The sequence below is a fragment of the Nansenia antarctica genome (genome assembly GCF_963989245.1).
Source record: "Nansenia antarctica genome assembly, chromosome: 1".
Lineage (NCBI taxonomy): Eukaryota > Metazoa > Chordata > Actinopteri > Argentiniformes > Microstomatidae > Nansenia > Nansenia antarctica.
This window is the reverse complement of record NC_137674.1, coordinates 56860266-56886835: the sequence shown is the minus strand read 5'-3', so window position 1 is coordinate 56886835 and position 26570 is coordinate 56860266. Positions and strand designations below refer to the sequence as shown.

Here is a 26570-nt window from a genome sequence, read left to right as displayed (position 1 = left end):
GATCTGGTGAGAAATGCTCAGAAGAACCAACACATCACTGCAAAAGAGCTGCAAAAAAGAGTAGCAGACACCGGTCTAGTTGTTCATAGGACAACAATACAGTGTACCTTAAACAACAACACCTACATGGCAGAGTTTCCAGAAAGAAGCCTTTCCTACGACCTCAACATAAAATTAAGCGTCTTAAGTATGCAAAAGAAAACCTTGAGAAACCTTAAAAAAGGGTGAAGCATTTGTAGAGAAGAACACCTTGCCAACTGTTAAGCATGGAGGTGGATCCATTATGCTTTGTGGTTGTGTAGCAGCTGGGGGCACAAGCAATATTGTGCATGTGGAAGGAAGAATGTATTCCACCAAATATCAAGAAATTCTAGAGGCTTATGTTAGAAGGTCAGTCCAGAAATTGAAGTTGAAGAGAAGTTGGGTATTCCAGCAAGACAATGACCCGAAGCATACCTCAAAATCAATCAGTTTTGTGTTGTTGTTGTTGTTGTTGTTGTTGTTGTGTGTAACCCTCTCCTGGGGGGTATTCCACGAAGCTCGATAAAGTTCTAAGCCTCGATAAAGTTCTAAGCCTCGAAAATGTTAGCTTGCCATCAATTAAGTGCCATCAATGTGGCTCAAATAATTCGCTGCTTGGTTGAGCTCCTTCTGAGTCAGATATAATTAGGTCGCGACCAGGCTAAAACACAGGCTATAGTAAGACGCGCGTCAAAAAAGGCTCACAGGCGGAAACTAAACCCCGAACGACAGTTCCTCTTGTGTCTTTTAGGAAATATTAGTTCCCACTTCACACGAGATAGATAGATTAGATAGTTTGACTGTGTGATAGATAGATAATTTGATAATTTGAAAGTGTGATCGATCGATAGATAGTTTGATTGTGTGATAGATAACTAGATATTTTGAAAGTGTGATAGATAGATAGATAGATAGATCGATGGATACATAAATTAAAAAGTGTAAAAAATAAAATAAAATGAATAGGCATGTCTATCAACTTGCATTGCTGTTATCACAGCGGTCTGGTTGGCGCAGTGGTTAAGGCAGCCGGCTGGAGTCCCAAAGGTTGCGAGTTCGAGACTTGACTAAGTAAATTATTATTTTTTTACATTTAACCGAAGATTTCATGCAAAGGCTTCAAACACCATTGTAATCGTGTCAGTTCTTGTAAATTAGCCTGCACCATAATTTTATAGCCTACATACTTTTTTAGATGAGATTTTAGATTAGATTCAGACAACGAAATGCAGTAAAAAGTGTGTCAGAAGAGGGATTCGAACCACGTCTAAAAATTATGAATAAATCCCATGGCAGCGGTCGATACCACTAGGCCATTGTGGCGTTATGGCGGTTTGTAGCCTGCTGCTGATATCACCACAGTAGTAATATTCATTTATTAAAATATGAACATATAACAATAACTGGGGCTAGTATGACCTACGCATTTAATCGGTCAGCAATTTCTTGCCAAACCATTTCCCTCGCCTTGTTAATTGCGGCAGTATTGCACTATTTTACATCTTATTTTTCCGTCTTCATAAAGATCAATAATTCGGGAATGCTGCGCAAATGTAGGACCCCTGCAGAGTGGAGTATCTTCATTTCGACAGATCGACTCTTCGGGGATCTTTATGTCTGCGTGCACGCGCCCATATCGAAGATTTGTAAGCCTGTCTTCTGTGAACACTGATGACACAAGGCTGATCCTCGTTCGAGGAATCACCTGAGGCTTGAATTCCAATCTCGAGTTGCCTGATCGCCGCATTTATTTATATCGCCGCTATACTGATCCACCTTTAGTGGAATGGCCCCCTGAGGTAATATTTCAATTTATTAAGAGATAACAGGATTCTGAGTCTTAGCTGTTGATGGTGAGCTGGCTAACTTTTCTTGTTTGCAAATAGATCAGATCAGATATACAAGTGTATGTAATTGTAATTGTATGTCCCCAGTATATAAACCATTTAAGAAGAAACAAAATACAGGACAGCAATTTAGAGAGAATAACAAAAATATGGTTATTTTATTTTATATATATATATATGTGTATGCTGTGTGCTATACTATGTGTATGGGTTTGTATGTCTGTGTGCTATACTATGTGTATGTGTTTGTATGTAAGCTTGTGTGTGTGCGTGTGTGTGTGTGTGTGTGTGTGTGTGTGTGTGTGTGTGTGTGTGTGTGTGTGTGTGTGTGTGTGTGTGTGTGTGTGAATGTAAAAACAATAATAAAGGAAGTTCAAAGTTTACCAAGTGCTTGGATTTGTTTGTTGGTGCACATATGAAAGGGGAGAAAAACAACTCCTTTGTATCGCTGATACGGTAAATCCCATGCAGCAAGAACCAGGCAAGGTGGAGTTGAAGCATCCGCGGTAGCGCCGAGGTGCAATGGCACTGTTGTGACGCGTTGCGCCCGCGGATTAGGTCCTTCTGGCGGCAATAATGAATAACAATCCTCGGGGTTCCAGTCTTTAATAGTACAAGTTGCTTCTTGCTAACTGTCCTACCCGGCACTTTTCCAACAGCAATGAACAATAACAAACAGGGCTAACACTGACTTTAAACTGAAACAATCCGACATTAAACTTTGGTTTTACCGCATGCTCTCCAACACAGCCCCTCTGCCACAGGTGTATCTGTTTACTTCTCACTCATTCATTTGTGCCGCTCCCGTACACTTCCTCCAACTCTCAACATATATCTTTCTAAAGTGATCTGATTGGGCACATCACTCAAGCAAAACAGGACCGATTCCACAGTATTTTCCCCCAAAAAATACAAAATTAAACAAGAAAATTACAAAAATAATTCTCTAACAAAAGAAAATACACTTGTAATTTCTGCTTACGTACACATATTTTTCAGATCTCTACATGTGTCTGTGTTGTAATTCAACAAACACAGGTGAATGGCTGCCATACATGTAGAGATGAGTGGTCTGTTAATTTTTTCCAATACTGTATCTATTTAGACACACACCTATTCTATGTTGTGGCAACATCATAATAAGATTGGAGATCCATCCCAAACCAATTTATATCTACACAAATGTTATTCTGCAAGTAAACTGTATTCTGGGAGGAGTGTGTGTGTGTGTGTGTGTGTGTGTGTGTGTGTGTGTGTGTGTGTGTGTGTGTGTGTGTGTGTGTGTGTGTGTGTGTGTGTGTGTGCGCGCAAGTGTGGGTGATTGTTTGTCCCCTGGCCCACCTCCTCGATGTCAACAGGTTTGCTAAAGATGTTGAAGCGTTTGTCGATGGCGAGGCGCTTGGTGACGTCCCTGAGAAACAGACGTAGCTCTCTGAGGGTGTTGTCCTCCTGCTCAGCCAGACGCCTCTGCTCCTCTGGTGACAGGACCCTGGGGCCAGGAGGCTCCGCTACAGGCAACACCACCTCACACTGCTGCAGAACTGGAGAGAAAAAGAGAAGGTGGACTGGTAAGATAGACACACACACACACACACACACACACACACACACACACACACAGAAGCCTGACTACAGACAGCATCTTCTCACACCACAGCACTGAAGAGGTGAGTGAGTGATGCAACATTCCTACTCTCACTTACCAAAACAGACTCGTGTGCAGATGATGAACAATCATGCTATACAAAATAAAACACCCATCGGCTTTCTCTTAACATATCAGCCCATGAGGGAAAAGCCTCTCGCTTGCAGTATGTTGTACTACCAGAGCCCTCTCCTCTCCTCTCCTCTCCTCCCCTCAGCCCTAGCCCCAGGCCAGGAAACTGTCAACATCGTTAGCCCAGCTAAACATTAGCATGAGCCGCTCCGCTTGCTAGCCGTCATCTGAAACCTGACTATAATTATGAGTAACATAGCATGAGTTTCATAGCACCGATCTCTCTCCCCAGTCCCTCGGATGCCTCCTCCTCAAGTGTACTGTGATGGGAGTTGGGAGTCTGCTGTTTTATTCAGGGGGACCCCCAAAGAGCGTGGAGCGGGGACCCCTGCCTCGCATCAATGAGGATCCAGGCCCAACGACGAGCAACATTTCCATTTGAAAGGCTTCTGCCAGCGAACAAGGCCCTGACGGACAGCACGCTGAGACCAGGCGGATGGAGAAGGGAGAATAATATATGTAGGGTGGGGGAGAGAGTAACATACGTTTGTCGGAGGTGTGGAGAACAACAGCAGGCTACAGACTTCACACTGTGCTAATCCTACGCTCTTCTACGGAGATCCTTGGCCTAGTAATGGAAAAACGTCTGTCCTCTTCATCTTCATGAAGGGGTAATTCATAACACGAAACATGGAAAAAGCTTCAAACCAAGAAAACACCAGAGAGATGGAGATGGAGAGGTAAGAGAAAATTCTCTGTGCGCTATTGAAGTAGTGCCAAGATGGCATTCTGCAATCTTAGCGAACAGTAAAAATGAAAAACAAATGAAAACTGAGCAAAACCTGGCTCTTTACCTAACCAGTCAAGATCAGCCGCACCCAAATCAGCAGGCTGGAAGCCACCGTAACAATACTCCGCTGCCTTCATTCCTTCGCCGGAGCAGAGGAATCAGGACAGGTCAAATCAAATCCAGATGGATTGCCTACATCATGTGGCTTTCACCTATCCAGTCTGTTGAGATCAGCACAGATAACGGAGAGAGACGTCGGGGGAGAGGAAGATGCTGCAGACGACTGTGATGCACCCAGAGAGACAGAGGTGACCTATTCGGTTCGTCTCAACACGGAATTAAACTGGTGTGATTTGTAACGGGTAAAGAAACAAGGAAATTGGGGGTATAAAAGATGGTTTAAAAAGACAGAAAATGCATTGAGGGATGAGCAGAAGACAACAGTGCCCTCTAGGAAAGAGACTCTAAACTGGTTTGCATCTCAGCTCTCCCAGACAATAAAGATCACCAGAACATCGCCAAAGCATGAAGCCACAGACAAAGGAAAACACCACAGATTCTCAAATGAACCTCTAGGGCTAGTCCTGAGGCAGGGTACACCAACACCCTCTCGTATCCCAGCAGCTAACCCTACCACAATGGGAAAGTATAGTATCAGCCCCCAGTGAAGCAGATCATTCCACAGGACATGTGCAATGTCATGGAGTGCATGCATGCACATGTGTGTATAGAGAGAGATTGTGAGAGTGTGTGAGTGTGAGTGTGTGTGTGTGCGTGTGCGTGTGTCTGTACCTGTGCTCCTCTTGCGTGGTGGCCCTCTGGTAGCCTGCACCAACAGGAGGTCAGTGAAGAACCTCCTCCTGTCCTCCTCGCCAGGCGGAGAAAGACTCACCACCTCACCGTAGCTTCTCTGGAACATCCTCCTCACCTGAAACACAACAACAACAACACAGCCAGTTAATAACATGCCATGCAGAAACACAGTGTATCCACGACTATGTTCCCCTCAGGGACAATCAGGTTTCTGGATCAATCCATCCAGTCACTAACACATTGCAGTGACTCATCTCTGAAAAAAACTACATCCATTCCCTCTACTCCTTATCAAACACCTGCCAACAACATAGTTATCTTATTTTCTACAGTTCGACTTTACTTTTCAGAAAAGTCTGTTCCCCCAACGGAGCTCCACAAGTCGAGACAGACAGACAGATCCGATATCAATATTCTGATGTTTTGAAACATGCTGAATTCTAGATGAGGGATAAGTGGAGAGAAACACAACAAGGCACTGTTCCATTAAGTTGGTTGAAGGAGTTCTGATATCGACCGTGTTCCCTTGCCTGTCTGAGTCTGACTGCAATCCCGGTGTGTGTGTGTGTGTGTGTGTGTGTGTGTGTGTGTGTGTGTGTGTGTCTGCCACAGCTAATGCAGTGGTTGAGCTCAACTCGTGGGGAGCCATCCGTTCCTGTCTGCTAACTTGCAGGAACAAAGTATGACTGACAGCATCTTCCGTTTTCCTATTCTACCCTCCACCCCACCTCAAAGGCCCACAGAGCTTTGAGTAACTAATCTTGTTCACAACTATCGTGACCTGGATGCTAGTTTGCCAACTTCAGCATAGTATATACTGCCGTATATAGAGTTGAGTGTGGTTTATCCTGGTTGTTCATCCTTATTTTCTGGAGTGAAATGTAGAGCATGTGGAATAGAAATCCGCCTGAAATCTGTGCTGACGGTGATAGTGTGTGTCCCTCCCTCCGTACACATCAAAAGGGCTGTTGTTTGTATGAATGTGATGAGACAGTTCGGAGAAATCGAACTGTCTGGGAACGTTTGTATGTCAGTTTTTTGAGTGGCAGTCCCAGTCATATTTTTCATTTTTTTTATTGACAGTTACAGTGAAGATTTAGACAGGAAGGATGGGTGAGAGAGAGAGGAGGGATGACATGCAGGATATGTCCCCGGCCGGAATCGAACTGGGGACCCTGCGGTTACATGGTCAGCGCTTAACCTGCTACGCCACCTAAGCGCCCCCTGGGAACGTTTGTAGAGATTACTGCCTCAACAGGAGAGACAACTTCAGCCCCGACGGGGCTACTAACGGGGCTAAAACACTGTGACCTGAAGCAGGAATCACCCAACATAAACTCCTGCATACCAGGTTGGTCAGAGCATAGCCAAAGTACTAGTACTAGAACATCTCTCATTGCTGCTTCCTCCATCCCTGTCCCTCATTGCTGACAGGGTTAGCCCATCCTTACAGATGTACATCTGGACTGGGGGACTGGATGGCTCAAGGTTCAGGGTTTGATCTAAAGAGATACAGCCCTGGGTGATTCCAGCAGGAGGCCGTACTACTGACACAGCCCAGCCCCACACTTCCTCCATCGGGATCCTATTTGATCCTATCCTTCTGTTCTCTCCCTGTGTTTATCTCTCCATCATGCTCTGTGGTGCCTCTTTCTTCCCTTCTCTAGGCATCTCCGGGACTCTCCACAGGGGGGGGAGATTGGGGGGTGGACGGGGTGGACGGACTGAGGGAGAGAGAGTGGGGAATGACTGATGGAGAGAAGGATGCAGGGAGAGAGAGCAGGGAAGGGCAGAGTGAGGGAGAGGAGGGGGGGAGGAGAGCGAGGGGAAGGAGAGTGAGGGAGAGGAGGGGGGGAAGGAGAGAGGGGAAAGACTGAGTGAGGAAGAGGAGGGGGAGAAGGAAAGGACAGAGTGAGGGAAGGATAGTGTGAGAGAGAGGGGAAGGATAATGTGAGGGGGAGAGAGAGAAAGGGGGGAAGGATAGTGTGTTGGAGAGAGAGAGGGGAAGGACAGTGTGAAGGGGAGAAAAAGGGGAAGGATAGTGCGAAGGGGAGAGAGAGAGGGGAAGGATAGTGTGAAGGGAAGAGAGAGAGAGGGGAAGGATAGTGTGAGGGGAGAGAGAGAGACGGGAAGGATAGTGTGAAGGGGAGAGAGAGAGGGGAAGGATAGTGTGAAGGGGAGAGAGAGAGGGGAAGGATAGTGTGAAGGGGAGAGAGAGAGGGGAAGGATAGTGTGAAGGGGAGAGAGAGAGGGGAAGGATAGTGTGAAGGGGAGAGAGAGGGGAAGGATAGTGTGAAGGGGAGAGAGAGAGGGGAAGGACAGAGTGAGGGAGAGGAGGGGGGGAAAGTCTGGAGGCAACATATCGCACCTCCTTCTCTCTCTTCCCTGCTCAAATCTATAGAGCCCCGAACTCAGAAGCTGCTAGAATACAAAAGAGAGACTGGATGTCTAAACAAATGTTGAAAATAGAGAATACTTGAATATTTGAGTAGATTGAGTAGTCAGTAGGTGCTGTGAGTTATGGCAGGGTTGAATCATGTCTTCAGAGGGCAGAAAAACCTTCACAAAATCATGTATTCGTTAATGAGGAGTGGAAGCAAGACCCCCCCCCCCAACCCCCCAACCCCCCGTCATCTCAACCTGAATACACTCAAACTAAGTGATTACTTCTAGTCTTTTTGAGAAACATCCTTGTCTTGAAATTTCTTAACCACTTCCATAATCTATTTGCACTTCAAACAGACATGCATACCCCACCAGATACTCTGCTGTGGGTTTCGTCATACCCAAATCAAAGACAGATGTATTGCGTCGCTCAGTTATGTATATAGAGCTATGCCACCAGCAGTTACTAAGATAAAAAGCAAATTGATCTTCAACAATTGTATTTGTATCACAGCGTCTCTCCTCTTTCTAATTTAACTGAACTGTAGATAAGAATATGAATATTGACATATGAAATATGTATAAAAAATGTTGCTGTTTGTTGTCTTGCCAATGTATGACCGTATCTTGTTTTTACTTTTAATTCATGGTTATATTATCTTTAATTCATTGTTATATTATCTTATGTTGTTCGTGTATATGTCTAAAGTTCTGTCTAAATCTGCTCTGTACTACCATGTTTTTTATGTTTTATGTGGAGGGAGAGAGAGAGGGGGTGGACGGACTGAGGGAGAGAGTGGGGAAGGACTGTGATGGAGAAGGACGCAGGGAAAGAGAGAGGGGGGAAGGACCGAGTGCGGGAGAGGATAGCATGAGAGAAAGAAAGAGAGGGGAAGGACTGTGTAAGGGGTAGATTGTGATTTTATTCTGTACTAAACAAGACTGCTGGGCTGAAACATAATAATAATAATAATAATACATTTTATTTGAAATGCACTTTACATATGCAGGTCTCAAAGTGCTACAGATTAAAAAACAAGAAAGTGCTAAGGATTAAAAACAGCATAAGGTGTAAAAAAAATAGGTAAACAAAAAAAGAAAAAACAATACTGACAATGAGGTGAGATTTTCAATAAAAGGCTCTAATAAAAAGGTAGGTTTTAAGGCCTCGTTTAAAAGCATCCACGGTCTGTGGCGCCCTTAGGTGGTCGGGGAGAGCATTCCACAGCCTGGGAGCAGCCGAGCAGAATGCCCGATCCCCATGATGTGGAGCTTGGTTCTGGGGGTATTGAGGAGGTTGGTGGTAGCAGAGCGGAGGGTACGTGAGGAGTTCTGAGGGGTAAGGAGTTCCTTGAGGTGGGGGGGGGCATTTCCATGTATGCACTGGTGGGTGAGGAGGGAGACCTTGAACTAAATCCTGAGTGAGACGGGGAGCCAGTGAAGTGATTTGAGGATGGGGGTGATGTGATCATATTTGTGCACCCTCATCAGGACCCTAGCAGCGCTGTTTTGGATGTATTGGAGTTTCTGGAGGCAGTTACTAGGAATCCCGATGAGGAGTGCATTGCAGTAGTCCAACCTGGAGGAGTCAAAGGCTTGGACGAGCTTCTCTGCATCTGCCAGAGTGAGTGTGGGACGGAGTTTGGCGATGTTCCTGAGGTGGTAGAAGGACGTCTTGCACAGATGTCTGATGTGGGTCTCGTAGGTGAGATGAGGGTCCATTTTGACGCCCAGGCTGGTGACTGATGTGGAGAGGGGAATGTTCTGGCCAGAGAAGGTAATGCTGGTGATGGTGGATGACCGGACCTGGTGTGGAATGGCTTCAGTCTTGGAGCTGTTCAGCTGTAGGAAGTTGAGCTTCATCCACGCCTCTATCTCCTCCAGGCAGGTGGTCAGTGTGGATAGTGGCAGGGGTGCAGAGGAGGTGGGATTAGCTTTGAGATAGAGCTGTATGTCATCCGCATAGCAATGGAATGACATTCCATGACTGCGGATGACACGGCCAAGGGGGAGCATGTAGAGTGTGAACAAGGTGGGGCCCAGCACCGAACCTTGACGGACATCGCAGGTGACGTTGTTGGTGTAGGATGTTGTCTTTCCCAGGGCAACATGCTCAGTTCTGCCAGTGAGGTATAAAGTGAACCAGTTGTGGACAGTGTCAGAGAGGCCAATGGTGGAGTGCAGACGGTGAAGGAGGATGTTGTGGTCCATGGTGTTGAATGCTGCTGTTAGATCCAGGAGAATGAGGAGTGATGTGGAGCCAGTATCTGCTGTCATCAGGAGGTCGTTGAAACATGGCCTGATATATGGAGAGGGGTAGATATGTAGGGATACATGGAGGAAAGGCTTGTGAGACCTGGGGAGGGATAGATGGAGTGAGAGGAGAGAGGGAGGGAGAGAGGTCTCCTGGCTGATGATCAGTGGAGCACAGCAGTACAACACCAAAGTCAAACCAGGCCTTTGCTCAACTACAAATCCTGGTCTGGAGGGGCCGACTTAAACCTCCTGCTCTCTCCTCTGTATTTCCTCCTCAAGTCTATAGAGAACCCAAATCGAGAAGCTGCTAGAATACAAAAGAGAGACTTGAGACTGCAGCTCAAAGTGCTTTGCATTTGAATAGGGATGGGAATTGATACGATGTTATTGATACGGATTCCATTATTGATTCTGCTTATCGGTTCGATTCTTTATCGATTCCTGATCAATTTTCTGTGCAGAAAAAAAGTAGGTCTGAACACAGTGTATAATATCTGAACATAAGCTGATCATGAGCTTGAGCAGCTGGCTGCTGAAAACTGTCAGTGTTTTCTTCTTATGCAGTTAGCATCTTTTGACAAGCATACAGTTGTGCTATAAGCAGCAAGCACATCAAAAGACGAAGCTTAATAATAAACACATATTCGTATTTGTAAATACACTCTGGAAATCTGCTCTGGTTTCAGAACACTCTGATTTCAGAATACTCTGGTTTCAACGTCATAGAGAGCTCTAAAATCAGTTAATTTACGAACAGCCAGTTAAAAGTCTTAACAAACTAACTGTAAACATGCCGGACACCAACAGTAACATTACCATTATTTAGCTGGCGGCCAACAATTTTACGTTATGGTGTTAACATTAACGTTGACGTTAGCTAGCTTTCTGTTGCTACGTTTAGTGATGTTGACAATAGATACTCATGAACTATCGTTGCCATTTTCATCTTTTAAAATTGAACGTTAATTCATCCCATGTATAAACATGATTATTAGCCTATCTGTTTTGTTACACGTAGATTAATATTACAGTAATGGGTCTGAAGAAAAAACGGGCGGAATGCAAGAAAATTGTATTTGCATATTGCAGACTTGATTCCTTGGAGATTACTCTCTCCCCTTGGTGACTTACTGAAAGTCGAAACAGCTCCACAAAACCAACCAGTGGCCCAAAATATTTTTGATCTGTACTAATAAGGACTGCCATTTGATTTGATATGTATTGTTCAGATGCTCGGTCAACTGTGCAAAACATGTCGGCATCATTAAGAGAATCAATAACCTCGGATGTGATCTATTTTAACTGTCAATCAATCGTGTAACATATTAATCAATCATGTAACCTATAAAGTTACAACAAGTATATACATGGAAAATAGCAAGGGACCAAGACAGCTCCCAACAATTGTTTGATGTCTTGCCAATGTATGACTGTCTTATCTTGTTTTTACTTTTAATTCATTGTTATATTATCTTTAATTCATTGTTATATTATCGTATGTTGTTCTTAACTGTTCTGTCTAAAGCTGTTCGGTACTGTCATGTTTTTTTATGTTCTATGTGGTCCCCAAGAAGAGTAGTGGCTGAATGTAAAGAAGTGGAATCAGTGCACCCCTAGTAGGAATGGTTTCACAGAGGTGTACCGGTCCTGGCAGAGGTCTCGACTGCCCACACACTGGTGCTGTGCCTGGCTCTGAAGCCCAGAGCAGGGTCAGTCTGATAGGGTTCAGAGACCTCCTACCTCCACATGCTATCCATCCCTACTGCCACCTCAAGTCCAGCACAGATGCTGGTGTGTACATAGATCCCTGGAGTATGCTGGAGACTGGCAGCTTGGACCTCTCTCTCTCTCTCTCTGAAAGAGTGTGTGTGTGTGGGGGGGGGGGGGGGGGTGGCAGGACTCAGGAGTGGTGTAGTTCAAGACTAGTGTGGTGCAGAGCAGTGTTGCTGAGAGGACAGCTGCCATCAGTGTATGCCAGAGCTACAAAACACACTGACACACACACTGATATTCTAAACCATTGTCTTCCATAACACACAACAAACTGAGAGAAACACATAATATGTGACAGCAGCTGGTGAAAGCGGGATACCAATCAAAATGTTGTAATAATGACTTATTCAGAAAATTGTAAATAAAAAAATACTTTCACCAGCTGCTGTCACATATTCTAAACCAGCATGTTCCAGCTCACCATCCTCCTACTCTGTACTAGAGTACCAACTAACCCTCAGCCACCTAGACAACCATCCTCCTATTCTGTAGTACCAACTAACCCTCAGCCCACCTAGACAACCATCCTCCTATTCTGTATTACCAACTAACCCATGCTGTCATGTCAACTCTCTGTATTTTACTAACCCCACGCACAAAACAAATCTCACATCTCTACTCAAATATCTCACCTGATAAAAACTCCATCTTGAAATATATTCACTAACCCCACCAAAAAACTACTTACAGAACATACACATGGGTTAAATCGCAAACCCTAGCCCAAATTCAAACAAATGGCCCATTTGTTTCACAGACCTAGACTATCCACAAATCTACCCTCCGTAATGCTCTTAACCCTGCCTTCTGCAAAAGGTGGGTGTTGATTGTGGTTCATGCAAATAGTCACTATAACTGTCTTAAAAATAAATATTAATATCATATAAATATTCAATTATATTATGGTGGGAGCAGACAAATATGACCTTCTTCATGTCAGAGTTGCAGCCTACATGTCTGTGTGGGTGTCAGTGACTACTTCACCAGGGTATTACTGAGCAGCACGTAGGCCGACACACACCATTTTAGATAGAAGACCTATGTACTTATTGAACAGAAAGCAAGAACATCTGGCATAAAAGTGCACACATGAACCTATGTGACGTGAACGTAAACATATGTGAAAATAACGCATTACATGCTCCCGTTAGGAGGAGATGGGAGACAGTTGATAGATTAGCAATGCAATTGTTCTTAGTCATTACTTAACATTCCTGCTATTGGGTAAAGGATATTTATATGTAATATATAATATGTACTGTATGTATTCAAACGGTTAATGCAGTTGTTTTTTTGGAAGGCCGTCCAAGTATAACTGTGTAACCGATGTAGGCATCACAGCCGTAGCCCCAAGTGGCCTTCTACACCACAAGTCTCCCAGATTGGACACTGTATGATTCAAAGCCCTCTCCAAAACTTTGCTTAAGTCCAGATAAATGAATGAGTTAGAGAACTTTGTTCCCTGCTCTACACTAAATTATTGATCTGCCTCTCCACAGAAGACCCCCTGTCGTGTGTGTGTGTGTGTGTGTGTGTGTGTGTGTGTCTTTGTGAACCCCCCCCTGCTGAGTGTGTGTGTGTGTGTGTGTCTTTGTGAACCCCCCCCTGCTGAGTGTGTGTGTGTGTGTGTGTGTGTGTGTGTTTCTGTGTACCCCCCTTGCTCAGAGTGTGTGTTAATTCAATGCTGTGTGTGTGTGTGTGTGTGTGTGTGTGTGTGTGTGTGTCCCTATACCCATAATGATCCTGCTGCTGTCTCAGAACTGAGAGTGGGATTAAATATGATACGTTTCATCAGGCAAGAGACCAGGCTCACACTCACACACACCTCAGGAGAAGAGAACCCCTAACCTCAGCCAGAAAACACTCACCCCTGGGGTTTGAATCAGGTGAACCCTCTCCGGGGTCGCTCAAAACAACCTGGTTAATTAGAGAAAAATCTAGCAAAAGGTTCTGGCATGTTGCGAAATGAAATAAATAGATCAATCTCAAATAGATTTAAATGGGTGTCATCGTGTTTGGGTAGAAGCAGAGGTGTGGGGTCATCTGATTGATTTCCAAGCTTCAAACCCAGAAAGCTGTCAAAGTTAAAGGTCATGTCAGAAGCATTTCCACAGACCAGAGAAACTATTCTATTGTCAACCACATTGTAACAAACAGTAAATGGCAGCCTGAAGGGTCTGAGGAGGAAATCGTCACTTTGAAGTTGAATCCCTTCAAAAGGACAGATGTCAACAAGTCAATGTCATAGCCAGTGGCTCTAAATACTTTCTGAATGGGTGAAGGAGTTATATGGTTTTTGCTATGAAAAGAGCCAGCTATATGGGCTTCTAGAAAAATCTCTAGGACGAAGGATAACAGAAAATATATAGATCTATGATGCCAGACAGATGAGTGCATGTAGTAGGCATAGTAATAATAATAATAATAATAATAATAATAATAATTCATTATATTTATATAGCGCTTTTCCGAGGCTCAAAGACGCTGACAATATGGGAAAAATGGAAAACACAGAAACAACAAGCAACAAATATCATGAACATATAGAACACAGAGTTAACGAACGGGGAGGGGGGTGGCAGGGTTAGGGGATATGGTTAGGGGTAGGGTAGGTTGTATGCATGTCCAGGGGGGAGGGGGGGTGGCAGGGTTAGGGGAGATGGTTAGGGGTAGGGGAGGTTGTATGCATGGGAGAACAGGTAGGTTTTGAGGTGGGATATAAAAGTGGAGAGTGAGGGTGAGTCTCTGATAGGGCTTTCACACCGGCAAAGAACCGTGCCGGTTCGCGTTCGCGTTCGGAAACCTCTGAACGTTGGCGCTGTCTGGCGAACGATACACTGGTATGAACGCGAGCTCGTTCGCCAGACAGCGCCAACGTTCGGAGGTTTCCGAACGCGAACGCGAACCGGCACGGTTCTTTGCCGGTGTGAAAGCCCTAAGAGTGGTTGAGGGAGACAGTTCCAGAGGCGGGGTGCTGCTCGTGAAAAGGCACGGTCTCCGAAGCATTTGAGTTTTGAGGGTGGGACAGTGAGGGGAACAGTGGATGAGGATCGGAGGGTACGGGTAGGGTGGTGGGGGAGAAGGAGGTCAGTCAGGTAAGGGGGGGGCCAGGCTATGGAGGGCTTTGTATGTGAGGATGAGTACTTTGAATTTGATACGTCCTTTGATGGGGAGCCAGTGGGGAGAGTGGAGGACAGGAGTGATGTGGTCACGGGACTGGGTGTTTGAGAGCAGGCGGGCGGCTGAGTTTTGGACCATCTGGAGGGAGCGAGAGGTGATGCCGATGAGTAGGGAGTTGCAGTAGTCAAGGCGGGAGGAGATGAAGGCGTGGATGAGGGATTCAGCAGCTGGGGTGGGAGAGGCAGTGTCTCATTTTGGCAATGTTTCGGAGGTGGAAATAGGAGGTCTTGACAATGGAGCTGACGTGGGGATCAAATGAGAGGGTGGGGTCCAGGATGAAGCCACGGTTGCGAGCCAGGGGAGAGGGGGTGGTGTCCTCAATGGAGTGTGATGGGTCCGGTTTTATTGAGAGTGGATTTGGTGCCGGTGAGGATGACTTCTGTCTTGTCACTGTTGAGTTTGAGGAAGTTGTGGGTTAGCCAGGTTTTTATTGCTGAAATGCAGTTTTCAATGCGACTGAGGGGTGGGTTCTGGGTGGATTTTGTGCTGATGTAAATCTGGGTGTCGTCAGCATAACAGTGTAAGTCCAGGTTTAATTGGTGGATGATGTGACCGAGGGGGAGTATGTCCTTGGGGGACCCCCTGTGACAGAGGAGGAGGTGGAGGTGTGACCGGAGAGGGAGATGTTGTCTGTTGTCTGTTAATGAGGTAAGAGGTGAGCCAGTCCAGGGCGGTAATGAGGGTTACTCCTTTGAGAGAATCATACAATTGGCAATTATAGTTTAAAGATTATTATTAAGAAAGTGAATTGAAAATGTCTCTATTGAATGGTCAGTGGAAGGTTTTACCAACAGCATATGGTGTATAATCTTACACCGGTGTAATTCCCACCTCAACGTTATTTTGGCATTACATCCACCAAGCGCACCAATTTGTGAAATGAATAGATAGATAATACAATGTTGATCAGTGAAACTGTGACCATGTTTAGCCTACTACAGTAGCCAGCGAGAGAGAGAAAAAAGTGTGAAGCGACCTGTCTTGATCATGGCAGAAGATGGATTTGGATTCAACAAAAGTTCTATAATTTCCAAGAAGCAAGTGTGTATGTGTGCGTTGTGCACCGTGAGCTGGCTTTATGTGTGTAGCCAGTTAGCGAGCATTAGTAACATTGAGCCAAGTTTTATGTAGGTAAAAAAATATAAACGTCATTTTCAAATGTAATTCAACATTAACTGCGAAGCACATGACAGAATACTACCTCGGTTAATTTTGCTAATTGAATAGGCCCAGAGCTGCCAAGTCTCACCTCTATTTCTCACGGCGAGAAATAACAATTGTTTTACGGGACTTTTATTTTTGAAATTCCTTGAAAGAAAGCTACCGGACATGAGTTTCGTGGCATCTTTCTGCACGCGCGTTAACTTGAGTCTGCAATCGAAGTGGCAGGCAAGCGCTGATGGAAGAACCTGTGGTTCACGTGAGCTGCAAGAACGTAGCAAGCAGTGTTGCCAGATTGGGCTACTTTTGGTCACACTGGATTCGGCAGCTTTTAGACCGGTTGGGCTGGACATTGTCAATTTCGTCTGGCAACCGTGGTAGCAAAATATGTGCATACATTACAACATCGTATCTGGTAGCCTACTGGACTGGGTTGCACCAATTTGGCGTAAGTCATTACCCCTAGTTGTTACTAGCTAGTTTCAAACTAGTTGTTTACTAATTTCGGTTGCACCACGCCAATCTTTTGCCAATCTTAGCTAGTAAATACTCAGTTTTGGTAACTGTTTTTTGTTTCTCTACTGTAACATAACCAGGTACATTAATAATAATAATAATTAATAATAATTACAATTTACAATACAAATACAACAATTGGGGGTCCCTCCAAAAAAATGTGGGCGCGCTATGCGCGCACAAGATCAACCACCAAGCCCTCGTTCTGACCCAGGAAAAACCCTGCTATGTACTGTATAACATGATAGTCATTTATGAGCAATGCACTGTATATAAGATGATGACCAAGGGTCTTTCTGCTGCTGACCAAGGGGATGAGTCCTGTTGATGGGGCCCATTTTTCTTTTAGAGTCTGTAGGCTACTGTATTTGTTTATTAAGATTTCATAAATATATATTTTTTCCTTGTTTTATAAAATGTAAATTATTTTCATTTCTTGTGCTGGTTTATTATAAACAACATGTACAATTGCAGGAAACTAGCACAAATAATTGGGTGGGAGAGAGGGGCCGCCAAAACGTCGCTCCACCGCCAAAAAATCTCACTCCAAACTTTTGGTGAAACTTGGCAGCCCTGATAGGCCACTAGATTTGGCTTGTGATCATGCAGAGGAAATCTTCTGCTGTCACCTGGTGTGCTTAGTCGGGACTTGGGAGGTAACGATGCATCGCAGTTAATTATCGATACAAATGAGACGATTAAAATCGGTGAAATGAAAAACGAATCGCGATACTCTTTTAAAACTGACAGCATTTTACAAACGTTGGAATATTACTGTAATTCCTAAACTATGTGCTATTGAAACAATTCCAACGGTTCCTGAAAGCAGAGAAGCTGCACTTTCTACCGATAGATTATTATGGTAATTCAAAGCACGTTAGCTTTGGAGACCTGAGGAGATTTGAAGAGAGAAGCGGCATTACGAGAGAGCATATTTTAGTGGTGTTTTACAAGCTGTGTTTTTTTAATACTTTCGCAAGAGCATGTACATATGTGAAATGTCACGAAGATCATTTAGTGTTACCAAACCACCCAAAAGGCAAAACCCAGAGAGCCAGCATGGGGCGACGACAGTGCACTATGCAAAAGTAGCAGTGTGAGGAGTGTAACATCCGGTCCCGTCTGTAGCTAGAAAAAACGCCTGGACATTCTTAGAGAAATGAAAGGGCAAAAAATAAAAAATAAAAGCCCTAGGCTCTCAAACCTTCTTGGACAGATATAATATTTCAAATTGAACATGCTAAATATTTTGTTTATGTGCAATCACACTTTCCACTTTACAAAAAACCTGTAAAATCCAATTCCATTTAAGTTTTTCTTCCCTTTAAACTGTTATTACACACTCATAACATGCAGTAATGTTAAATAACTGCCATATATTGAAAGCTGAAGTAATCCTGGAAAAAGGGGCCAAAGCACTTAGCCTACTTCTATGACATTTTCTGACATTTAATTTTGTTTAAACATTGTGAGAAAATCGTATTGTGAACCCAGTATCGTGAATCGTATCGAAACGTGAGTTGAGTGTATCATTACATCCCTAGTGCTTAGAGTCTGGGTGTCCTCATTTGACGATGGTGTGTGTTTTGAGAATTGTGATAGCAGTACAAGCTTATCCAGCAGACCAGGTGCTAATGAGCAGACCAAAGAGAGAGAACCACCCTCTGAGCCTCTCACCCAGGAGCAGGGCCATGAGCAAGGCCTTGTCAATTACCCCACACTACCACCTACCCATCCACCCACCCACCGTGTGGAGCAGGAAGACAAGGTCGGCTGCTGTGAGCGCTCAATGGTGTGTGTGTGTGTGTGTGTGTGTGTGTGTGTGTGTGTGTGTGTGTGTGTGTGTGTGTGTGTGTGTACAAATCATGCAATGACCGCAAAGTCTGGTAAAGCCCTTTCACCCTCTTCTGTTGGAACCGTGGCCATCCGACCATAACGTTCCAGAGAAGAGCAGAGGATTGCTTGACTGCTGTTCACGGGAGAAGACGAAGAACAAACAATAGCAGATACATCTTGCAGAAAAAGTACTATTTACTTTTAATGAAAATTAGACGTTAAAGAAAGTTTGTGTGCTTGCTTCAGCTATCTAGGTTGTTAGTAAAACTCTAAACAAGGTAGGCTACCCCTCGTATAAATAAACTATAATTATATAATTTTCCTTATTTCAAATAATCTGCTGGTGTGTTCAATCAAAACAAAACAAACATACAAATGACTTGTACATTATAAATGCAGAGTGCTTCTTTTAAATATGGAGTGTATTTTAACTTTATGTTAAGCCTCATACCAGCTATAAGAAAAGATAAGGAATATCAAGATATATTGTGTCCCTCTCAAAGTCTGGTAATATTGAGATATACACTCACTGAGCACTTTATTAGGAACAACTTTACAACTTCTCATTTATGCAATAATTTAATCAACCAATGGTGTAGCAGCAGCACAATGCATAAAATCCAGCGGATACAGGCCAGCAGCTTCAGGTAATGTTGACAAAATATTTGGACCGTGCCATGATTGTTGGTGCCAGACAGGCTGCAACGGTTCTCGGTTTTATATTGAACCGTACGGTTCGCCATCCACGGTACGGCACGCATGTGTACCGCGGATCAATTGCAAAATGTAAACATTAGTTAATATCTCTTGTAAATCACAATGTAGAGTTGCCATGAAAAGATAGACGCGACAGTTGCGTGCTTTGTAACGCTCTCAGCAGCACGGGAGCGCCGGCGCTCCCAAATATCATACCTTCTTTAGAAGTTCATAATTCGGAAACGGTTTCAGCTAAAGACAAGCCGTTTTTTGCATTTAAAAGTAGGCAAATAGCGCTCACCGGTGAGCTCATGTGCGTCGCCGATGTCTGTATATAAATCTAGCCACAAAGTTGTAGACAATGTGGATAGTTTCTTGCTTTGCCTGCCGCAGTACTGTCAATCCCTGTGGATATAGGTCTACTCTCGGAAAAAACATCACATCCAGTCTCATGTTGGGTCCAGTCAAAATGTATAATACTAGTCTTGTGCCATCATATCCGAATCCTATTGGCCCTCGTACAACAATTACAGCGTAAGCAGGGAGTTGTAAGTTCAAGGAGAGAGAAAAAATAAATAACCGTTGTTAATTTCCATATAATTTGTGGTCAAAGCCACAGGGAGCCACTGAAGATGGGCAAAAGAGCCGCATGCGGCTCCGGAGCCACAGGTTGCTGACCCCTGCACTAGTGAATGTCGGTTTTTCGGTTTATGCTGCGTTCCATTGAAAGTCGGAGGTCGAGTTTGCCTGGAACGTAGTTGCTTCTTGTTCAAATGTTTGTTCATTGCGAGCGGAGTTGAGAACATGGCAATAGTTTGAGGAAGGCCTAGATCATTTCGGTTTTGGCATTGAACATAATGACGAGGGAACGGAAAACAGTGAACAGAAGCGTTACTGCAAGCATTGCTTCACACGTGTCGTACCACACCTCCCTACCACCCTGACCAAGGCCTGCCTCCCTGCCCTCATCCCCCACCTCACTGCCCTCTTCAATCAGTCACTATCCCACGTTCCCACGTTCCCTCAATATACAAAGTCGCCGCTGTCACCCCCATTCTCAAAAATCCCACTCTTGACCCAGCCAACCTCTCCAACTACCGCCCGATCTCCAATCATTATTTTCCAAAACCCTAGAGCACGCTGTCCAACTTCACTCCCACCTCCAGTCCAACAACCTGTAAGAACCCCTTCAGTCTGGCCTTTTCACGAGCTGCACCCCGCCTCTGGAACTCTCTCCCTCAAGCACTCAGAGACTCACCCTCACTCTCCACTTTTAAATCCCACCTCAAAACCTACCTGTTCTTCCATGCATACAACCTCCCCTACCCCTAACCATCTCCCCTAACCCTGCCACCCCCCTCCCCGTTCGTTAACTCTGAATTCTATGCGCTCATGTTATCTGTTGCTGTTGCCCGTTTTTCCCATATTGTCAGCGTCTTTGAGCCTCGTAAAAGCACTATATAAATATAATTTATTATTATATGCGCATAATGTGTATAGCTACCAGCTGTCATGGATAAAGTGCACTTTTACATTTATTTCTTCCTCTCCTATACCAGTAGTCAAGGCTAAAAGGCACTTTTAAATTTGAAAGTGTTAATAAATAGTTTTTATATTTGAAAGTTTATTTTTTTAAAGTAATTGTTTTGTTTATATATATTCATACTTTTTATAGTATACAATATACCAGTCATATTCTGGAATGTGTCTGAATGTTAAAGTTCCATAAGTCTAAGCAAAATAAAGTAAAGTAACAGTTTGTAAATAAATTTTAGCATTTTTTTCTCACAAAACACGTCCAGAAACCGAACCGAAACCGTGACCCAAAAACCGAGGTTCACACCAAACCATGGGCCAACTGAACCGTTGCAGCCCTACCATCTTCTAATGGCTACTTCCAGCATGATAATGCACCATGTCACAAAGCAAAAGTAGTCTCAAACTGGTTTCATGAAAATGACAATGAGTTCAGTGTTCTTCAGTGGCCTTCCCAGTAGGGCTGCAACTAACGATTATTTTGATAATCGATTAATCTGCCGATTATTTTTCCGATTAATCTGATAAAAATGGAAAAACAGATTTCTATTGCAAATTTTATTTTATGTTTTCTAAATCAGCCAGGCCTATACATATACATGTGCAAAATGAATAAGTATTAATAAAAAATTATAAATAATATAAATAAAAAAGGCTTTGCTACATCAAATAGGTTTAACAACAGGCCATGGACTATGGCGGTAGATTGTTTCAATAAAGTAGTTGAACTCTAGCTCAATACATGCATTGTTTTAGGTAATAACTTTGCTTAATGTAAAGGTCAGTAACCCAAAGTGCAATATAGGCTACAGACAAGACACTAATGTTTTTATATAACAGATATGCTCCAAAACAATGCAATGTGTCCTCTCACTCCATACAATAGGCTAGGCTACAGTCAGTGCCTCACTCTAACTCACGGGTAGCTTGGTAGGCTACCACTAGCTAGCCTTTAGCTTATCACCTCTGCTCTACCACTGACGTTAGCAAGCTAGCTAAATACACTTGTCATGCAATATTGAGTTCATGAATGCGAGCAAACACTCACTGGCTATCGCATTACATTACAGTCATTTAGCTGACGCTTCGCCAGAACTCACAAGTGCATCTCCTTACTAATACAAGTGACTATGAGCATACTCCGGTGCTGAAGGCATAGAATGCGAATAGCAAGCTAAAAATACAATAGGTCATTAAGAGGGAGAATCTATTAGATAAACGAGAAGAACTAACTTAGGCCTACAGCTGTGCCAGTGAAACGAATGATCCTCACTTCAAAACGCAACGTATGGCATGGGTACAGCCAACGTTAAACTCGTATAACTTACCCTGCTGAGGGTAGCTTTTAATGTGACGATTTCGGTCGAGTCGTTTTCTCCGCCTCCGCCATGATTTAAATGTAGCCGCCGCGGCGGCTCCGCAAGACAGCGTGGCGTGCGTCAACAGGAAGTAGGTTTGTTATGGAACAAGACCCGACGAATCGATAATGGAATTTGTCGCCAACGAATTTCATTATCGATTTTTATCGATTTCATCAATTCGTTGTTGCAGCCCTACTTCCCAGTCACCGGATGTGAGTCCAATAGAACACATTTGGGAGGTGGTAGAACGGGAGATTCACCGCTTGAAAGTGCACATGAAAAATCTGGCGTGATGCAGTCATGTCATCATGGACCACAATCTCAAAGGAATGATTCGAACACATTGTGGAATCAATGCCACGAAGAATTGAGGCTGTTTTGAGAGCAAAGGGAGGCCCTACCCAGTATTAGTATAGTGTTCATAAAGTGCTCGTGAATGTATATTTTAGGTCATATTGCCCAGCACTAGTTCACCCTCACACACACCTCAGGAGAGAAGAGCCTCAGAGCTCAGCTTGAGAGCACTCTCACCCCAGAGGTTTGAATCATTGAATCCTCTCAGGGCTTGTTCGAAACAACCTGTAGGGCTAGACAGAACTTTGTAGAACAAAGCAAATCTCATGAACATAAACCTTCCGTCACAGCGAATAGTCCATGATCCAGAAGCCCAATTGATTCTGAGATATTCCATATGCATTTTATGGAATAATATTGGGGAGCAGGTTCAAATTGTCATCTTTTCTGAGCTCCCAGATTTGCAGTTGTTCCCCTTTACAAGTCATGAAGCAATTTCCTCAGACCAAAGAAAATATTCCATTGTCCCCCAGAGAAAATCACCTTGTAAGAAACAAGGTGGCAGGTCTGAGAAAAGGGAATCGTCACTTTAAAGTTGAATCCCCTCAAAGGACAGATGTCATACCTAGTGGCTCTAAAGACTTACTGATAGGGTAAATCTCAAAGAGACAGCTATATAGAGGCTTTTATAGGAGTCTAGGATGGAAGATAACAGAGAATATATAGATCTATGATGTCAGAAACATAGGCTTAGCTTGTGGAACTAATGAGTACTGAGAGAGAGAGAGAGAGAGAGAGAGAGAGAGAGAGAGAGAGAGAGAGAGAGAGAGAGAGAGAGAGGGAGAGGGAGAGGGAGAGGGAGAGAGAGAGGGAGAGGGAGAGGGAGAGGGAGGGAGGGAGGGGGGTGAAGGCCTCTCCGTCTATCCAGCAGACCAGGTGCTAATGAGAAGACCACAGAGAGAGAATCAACCCAGAAGCCTCTCACCCTGGAGCAGGGCCATGATCAAGCGCTTTGCCAAAGTACGACCCCCCCACCCCCACCTCAGGAGGGCAAGTAAGGCCGGCTGCTGGAAGGTCTCAACGGTGTCCCAGGGTCTGTCTGTCTGTGTGTGTGTGTGTGTGTGTGTGTGTGTGTGTGTGTGTGTGCGTGTCTTGGGCGCAGGCTGCCAACCCCCAGACGTAATTAAACCCTGTCTGTTGTCTACTACAGAGAGCCTCTCTTTACTCTCTGTCTCCTTTCTCTTTCCTCCCCAACTCCCACTGACTCTGGCCTGGCTGGCACGCGCCATGGTGGGCACAGGGAATCATATATCCAGCAAGACGCGAGAGATGGAACTGAGACAAAAGGAAAGATACCCAGGGAGATGCAGTTTGAGGCAGATAATGAAGGAGAGTAGACACGGTGGGTAGAAAGAAAAACAAAGAGTGTGATGTGTCTGTGTACCTCCTCCGGTAGCTGTGTGTAGTTGCTCTCTGCGGTAGCGAGGATGAGGATGGGGGTGAAGGAGGGTACGTCCTGTAGCAGAGTGAAGAAGGTGCTCTTCGTGGTGTCACTGACGGCTTCCCACCAATCCGAGATGTGCGGCATGAACACCACACTGGGCACGCTCCGACGAGCCTCACGGAACACCTAGACACGGACATGCACAGTGTTAATGAGCTCAAAGCTCAAGCTACTAAAAGCTACTGGTGTGTGAGGGTGTTACGGTTGGCAATTTCGACTCGACCGAGCGATTTCTCGGTGTGTATACGACCCTGGAGTGTCTAAGGTAGAGTGTGTGTTACCTGAGCGCAGGACTCCTCTGGGGTCTTGGCACTGACAGAGTAGAGTGTTGGCAGGTCCAGGAGGTGGACTGAGAGCTTGTCTAGGTGATGCAGCAGAGCGGGGGCCAGGTGGGAGCTCTGCCCTGAGCCTGGGGGGCCGGTCAACAGGAGGCGGGGCCGATACGACGTGGGCTGGTGCAGGGCGGAACTGGGGGGGTTGAGTGAGATCAACATCATCATCATCAACACCAACATCATGATACGTGTACGAGCATATTGATGTAGAATGTTCTAATATTTTCATTCAACACACTAACCCCTAACTATGGCAGATGATTACTGCTCCGTGGTCATATCTTATGTTGGCCCTTTTACTCTATAAAGATCAGATAACCTGCCTTTCAGACTGATGTGAACCTGGTGATGGACATTACTCTTTCCTGTTACACTGACGACAGCACAGTCATGACAAAAGGTTTGACTGTCAAATCACTTTTTACTTGAGTCCACAAGGTGGCAGCAAAACACCACAATAGTAGCTAATCATATCTAATTTCTAGAATTCGGCAGTCAGTGCTAGGGCCAGTTTTCTACTCCCGATCCTGAAGAGCTACAGGGTGTGCAGGTTTTCTGTTATAGCCCAGTGATAACCCACCAGATTAATCACATTTCTGATTATTACTTTATCATTTGAAACAGGTGTGTTTGTGCTAAACTGAACACTGTACACTCTGTGTCCTCCAAGGACCAGCAGATTAATACAGGGCTGGGATGGAGGGTTCTGGTTGGTCAGTAGACTCACGTGGTGAAATGTAGGAAGGGTGTGTGTGCCGTAGAGGAAGTGGGTCTCTTTGGGGATGCTGGCTGGACGTCGTAGATAGAGGGAGCTCCACCCTCAGTGTCCTCATCGCTGTAGTCCTCTTCTATCAGCTGATTGTCATCTATCAGAAGAAAGACCAGAGTCAGACATATGTGTGTGTGTGTGTGTGTGTGTGTGTGTGTGTGTGTGTGTGTGTGTGTGTGTGTGTGTGTGTATCCTTGGTCAATTAGTTAACTTCAAATTGAGATATACAGAGTTGGGCAAATTATAATTATTTCCAATTTAATCCACATAACACATTTGAAACATCATTTCCATATATATAATATGCTCAAAGCAAGATTTAAAGTGCTTCAAATTAAAGAAAAAAAAACTCCTCCACTTCTAGCCTTAGAACAGCAATCGTTCCAGAATAACATTAAAAAAGGGGGGGCTTATTAAAAATAATGTCACGAGCTATTAGACAGAGAGAGCGGTGTAGTAAATTGAAGTCATTAAAGGAGCAAGAGAGATAAACTCCCAGCAGAAATCTCCCACTGGCCAAACCTCATTCTGTGGCTAATCTACTGTAGCCACTCTCCCATTGACAGGAGGGAGAGTTCAGTTAACACAGAGCTACTGTGCAGTGTTATGGCAGGCCAGTTATCACCTCTCAGTGCTATAACAAAGAAAGAGGAGCACAAATTAGTCAGATACCCTGGTGTGTCAGCCTTAATATCTACTATTCCTCAGTGGTAGAGAGGATAGCAACTAAAAGAAACAGGCAAAGAAAGTGAAAGAGAGGGAAAGTGAGAGACCAAGAAAGAGAGACAGAGTGTTATATTTGGATCACAATATTGTTGTTGAGCATATTGTGATATTGTTATCTTATAGAAAATAAGACTGTAAAAACACTCCAACCAATGTAATTCCGGATATGTTGTGAAAACATGTCTCACCAGACTATTTACAACACCAGACATACACTATGCGCTTCAGTTCATTCATATTTACTCATACTGGCATGTCTCCACCATACTTGAACAAAATGAACAATGTTATCGTGTATCGTGATAGTAATATCGTGAATAAGAATGTGGATATTGGGTTAAACACATCCATCCCAAGCCCTACCACATATGTTGTCCCAGTCTCGTTGCTCAGCGTGGGGGAAGACCCGGAGCAGGGATCCGAGCACTTCTGACAGTGCGTTGGCCAGCAGGGGGCGCAGTGTGGGGGACAGGGCTCGGCCGGGGGGGGCCAGGGCCCTCTGGGAGGCCGGTACGATGTTCCGGAGGGCTCGGCTGAAGTCCTGGGGCCCTAGTACGATGGAGGACACGTCCAGCTGCAGCTTCACACTGCTGCCGTAGATCTGAGGGTAGCGGCGCCGCAACGCCATCAACGCAGCCTCCGTGCAAAGTGCTTTGATGTCTGCGCCGCAGTAGCCTGGGTGTGGGCGAGGGCAGGGACGGGGTTAAAGTTCAGACAGGAATGTATCATGATATGATTGGATGGAATCATCCGACCGGTTCAACTTTCCTCTGTGTTTAGTAGAAGAAGAATTGTGTCCTAGCACAGGTGAATAGCACCATGTCAGGCCAGACGATGCCTCTCTGTGCAAACACACATCTTCTCAGTTTGGTTAGACACTGTAGCTAAAGTAAGTTACATAAACACTGTCTTGCTCTAATGGCAGTGGTTTTGGGTGGTGGTGATGAATTGGCTCAAGCTAGATGTTACCACTAGAATACGCTTACACCCTTCTATTCATAACCATCAGGACACAGTGAAACCGTGACATGCTGAATCTTGAGATGGGATCCTA

General features: G+C 44.6%; 1 protein-coding gene across 1 annotated transcript in view; it reads right to left on the bottom strand.

Moving 5' to 3' along the window:
- atad2b (ATPase family AAA domain containing 2B) overlaps nt 1–26570 on the bottom strand; it is a gene marked incomplete at its 5' end in the record, with an annotated part of 81530 nt that overhangs the window by 42925 nt on the left and 12035 nt on the right. The window contains 6 exons of the mRNA XM_080524381.1: nt 3210–3409; nt 5168–5303; nt 23627–23812; nt 23968–24154; nt 24749–24887; nt 25880–26191. Of these exons, the coding sequence (XP_080380507.1) occupies nt 3210–3409; nt 5168–5303; nt 23627–23812; nt 23968–24154; nt 24749–24887; nt 25880–26191 (1160 nt within the window). The remainder of the gene's footprint in view (nt 1–3209; nt 3410–5167; nt 5304–23626; nt 23813–23967; nt 24155–24748; nt 24888–25879; nt 26192–26570) is intronic.